Consider the following 10,000-nt stretch of genomic DNA (forward strand, 5'->3'; position numbering starts at 1 on the left):
GTAGGCCTATTTAGATGTATTTTACAGTACGTACACCATTTATTACAGTTACTTGCTAACAGTGTTTCTTCATGTAGGCTAACTGTAGCATGACTTGCACTGCACAGTATTCGCTCCCGCATTACATTGTTATGTTTCGCCTCGGTGTTTACTCCGGCAAATCAAGTGACATGTAGTAACATTGAGTGAATGAGTAAATACGATATTGTGTTACTCAACACAAGACTCAGAACAGTAGATTGATTTTATATATATTTGTTTAGATTTTATATGTCATATTGCAAGAAGCCTAGTGTGATGCTTTGTACTAAAAGGCATTTTCCTGGTGCCTGACAGACTGTCCTTGGCGTGCTATAAACAACCCTCTCTAACTAAATGCACCTCTCTTCTCTTCTCTCTACCCCCCCTCTGCCCCGCTCCCCATAACCACACACACACACACACACACACACACACACACACACACACACACACACACACACACACACACACACACACACACACACACACACACACACACACACACACACACACACACTCTGTCTTGCCTTCCCTATTCTCCCCAAAGTTGGTGACAAAGTCCCCGCTGACATCAGGATCATCTCCATCAAGTCCACCACCCTCCGTGTTGACCAGTCCATCCTCACTGGTACGTGTAGTGGCCAAAACGTGTGTGTGTGTGTGTGTGTGTGTGTGTGTGTGTGTGTGTGTGTGTGTGTGTGTGTGTGTGTGTGTGCGTGCGCGCGCGTGTGTGCGTGTGTGTGTGTGTGTGTTTATGTGTGTGTGTGTGTGTGTGCGTGCGCGTGTGTGCGTGTGTGTTCGTGTGTGCGTGTGTGTGTGTGTTCGTGTGGTGTGACTGTGTGTGTGTGTTGTTTGTACTGTATGTGTATCCATTGCTCACCTCTGCTGCGGTCCCATGTCCTCCTCAGGTGAGTCCGTGAGTGTGATCAAGCACACCGATGCCGTGCCCGACCCCAGAGCCGTCAACCAGGACAAGAAGAACATGCTGTTCTCCGTGAGTAGCGTCCTCTCTATCTCCCTGTCATGTTACATATCCATGCATACGTGTACATCCATCCATCTATATATCCATCAGTTACTTGTACGTGTAGTCTGTCATTCATGCTGTTCTCCATGAGTACTGTCTCTATCTCTCTTCATCATTTCACATATCCATCCATCCATCCATGCACCCATCCATCTAAATATCTATCTGAAATGTGCAAGTTATTCATGCTTGTCTCTTTGAATAGTGCCTTTGTCACTCCATCATTTTATACATTCATAGATCCAGCCATCCCTCCATCCATCCATCCATACATACATACATGTCTTCATTCAAGAACATGCATTCATTCTCTTTTCACACTTCTCTGGTAGATAAGGCACATACATAAAAGTGAACTTCCACACACCACGCTCTTCCGTCTTGTGGGTGCGTCTCTGGAGTAATCAAGTAGTTAGGAAATACAAGCGGATTCCAAAAAAGTTGGGACACTTGGTATTTTGTGAATAAAATAAAAATGCTGGCATTTTCAAAACATTCAATCCATTCATAAGATGCACAATGGCACAAGGTCAACATAGGAACAGTTAAAATGAGGCAAAAGCATTGTTTTGAGGGAAATATGTGGTCATTTAAAATTTGACCCATGCAACAAATCTCAAAAAAGTTGGGACAGGACCAAAAAATGTTGTAATAGTTGGATAATTCTAAAAATAACACAAGGAGGAATATTTTGAAAGGAACTATATTGACTGCCAACATCAATGCACAAATAAAATACCATCACAGAGAGGCTGTGGCACTCAGTAGCGAAGATTTTGAGGGACTAATTACTGATCTATTACACAGAAAGACTCAATTATCAAAATTGCAGGCATATAAGGCTTATTTCTGTAATGTAGAGTTCTGTGAAATCATTGCACGAGTTATGAGATCATGACATACCCATCAGCAATAAACAAACTATGACACTCCAACAATGATAGCTGTTGAAAAAATGACCATAAACACAACACTTGATTAAGGCACATGATGCAGACATTAAACAGTGTTGCAAGTGGCAAAGCTCATTCTAGATGGACCTAGGAGACACATGAAACTGTCCTGATTACAGGATGGAAAATATTTCATTCTTTTTTAAAATCATGGAGTCATGCACCCTCCAGGTTATGAAGAAAATGAATACTTCGGCTTGATTTAGTGGTCAGTCTGAAAGACAGCATATATGATGGTAAAGGGGTGCATAGATGCCTTGGTTATGGTCTTCTTACTCATGTAGAGCATTAAAATGAGGGCGGAATGATATATTCAGACTTTAAACAGCATACATAGCTACCAAGGCATTATATTTTGGAGCACAGCCTTTAGCTATTGCCCCATAATGATGGCAAACTTCAATCTCTACTATGTTCCAACAGTGTGGTTCCATCATAAGAGTAAACAGGTGACAAAATTGTTTTCTTGCAGTCAGGATATACCACATAAGCATAACAAGAAGGTAAACAAGTCGAAGAACACACCTATCAGTTGAGCTGCTGAAATCATGTCTCGCACATCAAAATATCTATTTTTTTAAAATAAAATCATGCCATCAGTCAAAGTATTTAAATGTTAAGTCTCCTCCCTTGTATTGTGTTTAGTCTTATCCAACATAAAAAGCATTTTACTGGCCCTGTCCCAACTTTTTTGGAATTTGTTGCGAGGGTGAAATTTTAAATGATCACATTATTACCCCAAAAAATAATTCTGCTTGGCTTTAACAACTGATATGTTGTCTGTACACAATGCTCTACCTTATTAACATATTGAATGTTTTGAAAATGCCAGCATTTTGATTTTATTCACAAAATACCACGTGTCCCAACTTTTTTGGAATCCGCTTTGTAGATTGCACTCAGTTTTTTCAGTCTTTCTTATTTGTTTTTTTTTTATTTTTCAAACATTGGCTCTAGCAGCCGAAACATCTGTCTGTACCTGCAATATTTGAAAAAAAGAAAAAGAAACGAATAACAAACAGAAAACACAACACAAACAAAAAAAGAAAAGTCCAAGTCCAAGTCAGCACCAAAGTCTTTCGCTCGCCATCTCTGCTCACCAGGGTACCAACATCGCTTTTGGCAAAGCCACCATCGTAGTCTTAGCCGAACAAGTCTCTCTCCCTGCTGCATTGTTTTTAGGTGCGCCAACATAGCTGCTGGCAAAGCCATTGTCACAAAGTCCCAAAGCCATTGTCACGAACCCTAATCAAGTCTTTCTCTGCATTATTTTTCTTGTTTTCTGGTGATTTAGGGTACCAATATCGCCGCTGGCAAAGCCATTGGCATCTGCACCGCCACCAGCGTCTCCACTGAGATTGGTAAGATCCGTGACCAGATGGCCGCCACTGAACAGGAGAAGACCCCCCTGCAGGCGAAGCTGGATGAGTTCGGCGAGCAGCTCTCCAAGGTGGGCAAAGAAAGACACACACACACACACACACACTGTCTCACACACACACACACACATATATACAAACACACACACACACACACACACACACACAAATTTCAGCGGTGACTGGTAAATTTTTCAACCCACCAGGTGAAAACTTTCACCACTCGATCTATGTCCAAGCGATTTTTTTTGTCCAATGGCATTTGCCATTCTTCACCCTAAAATTGATTAGAATGCATAGAATTGGATCTAAAAATTCAAAAACTTCTGGGGGAAGATCCCCAGACCCCCAACCCTGTAATAAGTCCTCCTTTCTGGTGTTGAGGACATGGTCAACCATGTCGACATTTAGATATATAATCTTAATAATAATTCCAATAATAATAGTTTTACTACTTATAATAATGAACTGATTTCGACTACTATTGTTATTATTAAATGAGTCGACTGGTAAAAACGGCGAGTGACTGGTAGACCCCTGACACAGACACACCGTCTAATGGTCCGATCTCCTCTGTCTGTTTGTCCCTCCCAGGTTATCACTCTTATCTGCATTGCTGTCTGGGCCATCAACATTGGCCACTTCAACGACCCCATCCACGGAGGCTCCTGGATCCGCGGTGCCGTCTACTACTTCAAGATCGCCGTTGCCCTGGCTGTGGCCGCCATCCCTGAGGGTGAGGGAACACACTTACAGGCACACAGAGACACACACGCATGCACGCACACATTACATTACATTACACACACACACGCGCGCACACACACACAGGTGACTTCACTGAGTGAAGTGGTCTACTTCACTGGCCATGTTTAAACACCTTAAGACACATCTCTTCCTGGAGACTTATGGCTGTTCCACAACTCACACTCGCACTCACACACACGCTCTGACGCACTGACACGCACACACACTCACACTTTCCTTCACGATACCTTGTGAAGCGACCTTGGGTGTTTTGAAAGGCGCTATATGAAACGAAAGTACTGTATTATTATTATTTACTTGTGTTGATTACTCATCACGATCAGCTGATTCGGAGGATCACATTTGTGACTGGGCTTTTACTTTCTAATGCCGGGATTGACACCTCTGTGCTCGTGCAGACATGCCTAGCTCTTTTGAACACTGTTCAGCGTGCACATGTGATTCCCTGGAGACCTGAGTTCGAAGCTAGATGAGGTGACTCCATCTGAAGTACATCTCTAAACAATCTCTCTCCTTTCTCTATCCCTCCCTCCTCCCCCCCCCTCTCTCTCTCCCTCCTTCTCTCTCTACCCCCTTCTCTCTCTCTCTCTCTCTCTCTCTCTCTCTCTCTCTCTCTCTTCTTCCTGTGCCTCCTTCTTTCTCTACCCCCCCTTCTCTCTCTCTCTCTCTCTCTCTCTCTCTCCCTCCTTCTCTCTACCCCCCCTTCTCTCTCTCTCTCTCTCTCTCTCTCTCTCTCTCTCTCTCTCTCTCTCTCTCTCTCTCTCTCTCTCTCTCTCCCTCTCCCTCTCTCTCTCTACCCCCCCTTCTCTCTCTCTCTCTCTCTCTCTCTCTCTCTCTCTTCTTCCTGTGCCTCCTTCTTTCTCTACCCCCCCCTTCTCTCTCTCTCTCTCTCTCTCTCTCTCTCTCTCTCTCTCTCTCTATCTCTCTCTCTCTGTCCCTCTCTCTCTCCCTCCTTCTCTCTACCCCCCCTTCTCTCTCTCTCTCTCTCTCTCTCTCTCTCTCTCTCTCTCCCCTCTCTATCTCTCTTTCGCTCTTTCTCTCTCTCCCTCTCTCTCTCTACCCCCCCCCTCTCTCTCTCTCTCTCTCTCTCTCTCTCTCTCTCTCTCTCTCTCTCTCTCTCTCTCTCTCTCTCTCCTTCTCTCTACACCCCCCCCTCTCTCTCTTCTTCCTGTGCCCAGGTCTGCCTGCCGTCATCACCACCTGCCTGGCTCTGGGTACCCGCCGTATGGCCAAGAAGAACGCCATCGTCCGCTCCCTGCCCTCCGTGGAGACCCTGGGCTGCACCTCCGTCATCTGCTCTGACAAGACCGGCACCCTGACCACCAACCAGATGTGTGTCACCAAGGTAAGGTCTCCACCAGATGGGTTTGAGAGTGTGGGTGTGTGCGTGTGTGGGTGGGTGTGTGTGTGTGTGTGTGTGTGTGTGTGTGTGTGTGTGTGTGTGTGTGTGTGTGTGTGTGTGTGTGTGTGTGTGTGTGTGTGTGTGTGTGTGTGTGTGTGTGTGTGTGTGTGTGTGTGTGTGTGTGTGTGTGTGTGTGTGTGTGTGTATGGATACTGTATTTTATACTTATCTGTTTTTTGCCTTCCCCGGTAGATGTTCATCATCGATAGCGTTGACGGCGACCACGTTTCCCTGAGCAAGTTCGACATCTCTGGCTCCAAGTACACCCCCGAGGGCGAAGTGTAAGTACAACAAACTCACACTGACACACACACTCACCCACACACACACACACACACACACATACACACACTCACACACACTCACTCACAACACATTTGCTATTCAAATATTTTGAGAACGTAGTTTTGAAACCTAGGCTATATGAAATGCATTTTGCAATGCAATGCAATGCAATGGAATGCCCAATACAGAAATGCCAATTTCCCCAAATTCTGCAAAATGGATATACACCGTTTTGCCTTGAAACTCTTCATATATATGTTGTCTTCATTACTGTCAATACTGACCTCCATTGTGTGTGTGTGTGTGTGTGTGTGTGTGTGTGTGTGTGTGTGTGTGTGTGTGTGTGTGTGTGTGTGTGTGTGTGTGTGTGTGTGTGTGTGTGTGTACAGTACCCAGAACGGTGCCAAGGTCAAGTGCGGTTCCCACGATGGCCTGGTTGAGCTGGCTACCATCTGCGCTCTGTGCAACGACTCCTCTCTGGATTACAACGAGGTGCGTCCACTCCCCACCCACCCCCCACAAACACACAAACACACACATTAGGAAACCTCTGAGATACAGACACACTCATTCACTCACTGGTGGCTTAACCCTTTGTTTCCCGGTGCTTGTGCTGTGCAGTCCAAGGGCATCTATGAGAAGGTTGGTGAGGCCACCGAGACTGCCCTGTGCTGCCTGGTTGAGAAGATGAACGTGTTCAACACCGCCGTCGGCGGCCTGTCCCAGATTGACAGGGCCAACGCTTGCTGTGGAGTGAGTACACATTTATTATTATCATTATTATCATTATTATTATTATTATTATTATTATTATTATTATTGTCAGAATATATTTAGCAAACAAAACCATCTGTGCCCCTAAAGAACCAGGCCTGTGCAAAGAAAGAGTGCTATTGGGGCTTTCAGAATTAAAAGGATGTCTGATCTGTCAGGATGTAATGAAATATATGCTTTAAAAAACAGTTGCCGTGTTGTTTGGATTTTTTACATGCCCCCCTTTTGATCAGTTCTTTGCACGGCCCTGTAACAGTATGCCTAATGCTACATTAGGGACACATGCAGGCAAAACGAGCAAAGCGAAGAGAGGCCACATTCATCAGGTCATCGCGGCCAATCAAATCAGACGAAACATTTATGTTGTGCATTTGATTGGCCCCCGCAGGCGAAATTCCACTCCTAATTTGCACAATATTAAACTTGGTCAAATAATTTCGCTTCGCTCCTGTTTGTTTACCTTCGCCTCCCTCATAGGAATGAATGGCGAGGTTCACTTCGCTTGGCCAAATTCGTGTGTATGTGTCCCTACCGTAACGCCTGTCTCCCCTGCCCGCCTAAGTTCTTTGCACGCCTCTGTGAAGCACAGGGGTGCGTTTCTGCCATGTTAGCTACCGTACTCCCATTGACATCCACCGAAGTTGCTAACTGCTAACAGCTACGCTTTCCATAAATGCACCCCAGAATGCCTAACACCGGTGTCTCCGTCTGCTAACAGGTTGTCAAGCAGCTGATGAAGAAGAACTTCACCCTGGAATTCTCCCGCGACAGGAAGTCCATGTCTGTCTACTGCACCCCCGCCAAGGGAGACGGTGGAGCCAAGCAGTTCGTCAAGGTACGGTACTTCTCCCTTCCTGTTTTACTCTCTCTTTCTCTCACTCCTCTCTCTCTCTCTCTCTCTCTGTGTCTCTTCCTTTTTCGCTTCTGTCTTAGTCTCCTATTCCATCTCTCTCTTTTCTTGTGCCTCTTTCTCCCTTCCTCTCACTTATGTCTCATTCATCAAACGACTGCTCCTCTCCCCTTTCTTTTTTTTGTAATAGATATTTATTTATACCCTAGTCTCTCTGCTCTCTTTTCCTCTCATTTCAGCTCTTTTCTCAACTCTCCTTCAACTCTCCTCTTTTTTTTCTATGCGTGATTGACAAGTGCGTGATTGACGAGGGCGTGATTGACAAGTGCACCTATGAGTTACCCCCGCCCCACTAACCAAGCATCCTGTCGCTCTCCTCTCCTCTCTCTTCTTGACCAACAGGGTGCCCCAGAGGGCGTGATTGACAGGTGTGCCTATGTGCGCGTCGGAACTACCCGCGTGGCCCTGACCCCTGCCGTCAAGGACAACATCTTGTCTGTGATCAAGGAGTGGGGTACCGGCCGCGACACCCTGCGTTGCCTGGCCCTGGCCACCCGTGACTCCCCCCTCAAGGTTGAGGAGATGAACCTCGAGGATGCCACCAAGTTTATCGACTATGAGGTGAGGAGCTGCACACACACACACACATATTCGCATGCACACGCGCGCGCGCACACACACACACATACGCACACATGCACACACACACACACACACACACACACACACACACACACACACACACACACACACACACACACACACACACACACACACACACACACACACACACACACACACATTAACTCCACCACGTTTGGCGACTTTGAATGTGGACAGAGTAAATCCACCCGGTCTGCATTCACCTGTATGTTGTTTCATTGACCTTTGCACCATCATTTTACCGGTTTTAAAACTCGGTTTCTCTCTCTCTTTCTCTGTCTCTCTCACTCTCCATCCCTCCCTCCCTCTGCCCGTCCACTCTCTGCGCACACACACTCTCAGACTGACCTGACCTTCGTTGGCTGCGTGGGCATGCTGGATCCCCCCCGTAAGGAAGTCATGGCCTCCATTGAGGAGTGCAGGAGCGCTGGCATTCGCGTCGTCATGATCACTGGTCAGTACTTTGGTCCTCTTTTCTCTCTCTCTCTCTCTCTCTCTCTCTCTCTCTCTCTCTCTCTCTCTCTCTCTCTCTCTCTCTCTCTCTCTCTCTCTCTCCGTCCCTCTCTCTCTTTTCATCCATATCTGCACTCTCTCTATCCTTTTCTGTATGCCTCCCTGTCCCTCTTCATCTCTCTCTCTCTCTCTCTCTCTCTCTCTCTCTCTCTCTCTCTCTCTCTCTCTCTCTCTCTCTCTCTCTCTCTGCTGTCTGTCGGTTCGATACAGTACATCATATTGTTTCTGAGATGTATCTCATTTGAAGCTTGGAAGCACTATCACATCAATTCATATGGTTGTTTTTTGGACAGAAGGATAACAAAACTATGAAAGGGTGTATCACGGATCACGGATGTACTGCCTCCTTACATCACGATACAGTATCATGACTCTGAGTATCATGATTTCTCGGTTCGATCCAATATTGTTACAGCCCTAGTCAATAACAATATCACTTTCTCTCCACGACAATGTCATTCGTTTGTTCCCCAAATGCCTATCTCTCACCAATACCGTTACTTGTGTCACTCACCTATTATCTCACTCGTGTGGGCAGCCATGGCTCAGTGGTTAGAGCACTGGCCTTTAGATCAGAGGGTTGCAGGTTCAAATCCCACCCTTACCAGCACCTTCATCCATGGCTGAAGTGCCCTTGAGCAAGGCACCTAACCCCACACTGCTCCAGGGCCTGTAACCAATACCCTGAACCTAAAATAAGTGTAAGTTGCTTTGGATACAAGTGTAAGTGTTAATGTGATGTAATGTAATGTGTCCCCTGCTCATCCCTTCAGGTGACAACAAGGGTACCGCCGTGGCCATCTGCCGCCGTATTGGAATCTTCACTGAGGATGAGGATGTGACCGGCAAGGCCTACACTGGCCGCGAGTTCGACGACCTGGGCTCCCACGAGCTCCAGGCCAAGGCTGTCCAGAAGGCTCGCTGCTACGCCCGCGTCGAGCCCGCCCACAAGTCCAAGATCGTTGAGTTCCTCCAGGGATTCGATGAGATTACTGCCATGGTGAGGATGCGGAGGATAAAACGTAGATATTACGGATAATACGGAGACACACGCATGTAAAACACATGCACTCAGTCAGACGTTGTTGACAATGTGTCCGTGTGTCTGTGTGCATTTCAGACCTATGACAAGCTTAATGAAGGAGGTGTGTGTATATGCTGTATGTGAGGTTCATCAGACCTTTGTATTAATTCTCTCTCTCTCTCTCTCTCTCTCTCTCTCTCTCTCTCTCTCTCTTTCTCCCTCTCTCTCTCTCTCTCTCTTTCTCCCTCTCTCTCTCTGTGTCCAGACCGGTGATGGTGTGAACGATGCCCCCGCCCTGAAGAAGGCGGAGATTGGCATCGCCATGGGCTCTGGCACTGCCG

General features: G+C 46.4%; 1 protein-coding gene across 2 annotated transcripts in view; it reads left to right on the forward strand.

Moving 5' to 3' along the window:
• atp2a1l (ATPase sarcoplasmic/endoplasmic reticulum Ca2+ transporting 1, like) overlaps positions 1 to 10,000 on the forward strand; it is a 25,580-nt gene that overhangs the window by 10,372 nt on the left and 5,208 nt on the right. For both annotated transcript variants that reach the window (XM_063222031.1, XM_063222032.1), the window contains exons 6-18: positions 569 to 649; positions 930 to 1,015; positions 3,296 to 3,451; positions 3,975 to 4,116; positions 5,327 to 5,493; positions 5,743 to 5,831; positions 6,225 to 6,327; positions 6,457 to 6,588; positions 7,328 to 7,444; positions 7,862 to 8,080; positions 8,465 to 8,576; positions 9,409 to 9,635; positions 9,925 to 10,000. The exon at positions 9,925 to 10,000 is cut by the window's right edge and continues 145 nt beyond it. In XM_063222031.1, the coding sequence (XP_063078101.1) occupies positions 569 to 649; positions 930 to 1,015; positions 3,296 to 3,451; positions 3,975 to 4,116; positions 5,327 to 5,493; positions 5,743 to 5,831; positions 6,225 to 6,327; positions 6,457 to 6,588; positions 7,328 to 7,444; positions 7,862 to 8,080; positions 8,465 to 8,576; positions 9,409 to 9,635; positions 9,925 to 10,000 (1,707 nt within the window). The remainder of the gene's footprint in view (positions 1 to 568; positions 650 to 929; positions 1,016 to 3,295; positions 3,452 to 3,974; positions 4,117 to 5,326; positions 5,494 to 5,742; positions 5,832 to 6,224; positions 6,328 to 6,456; positions 6,589 to 7,327; positions 7,445 to 7,861; positions 8,081 to 8,464; positions 8,577 to 9,408; positions 9,636 to 9,924) is intronic.

Source organism: Engraulis encrasicolus, chromosome 17 (genome assembly GCF_034702125.1).
Source record: "Engraulis encrasicolus isolate BLACKSEA-1 chromosome 17, IST_EnEncr_1.0, whole genome shotgun sequence".
Classification (NCBI taxonomy): domain Eukaryota; kingdom Metazoa; phylum Chordata; class Actinopteri; order Clupeiformes; family Engraulidae; genus Engraulis; species Engraulis encrasicolus.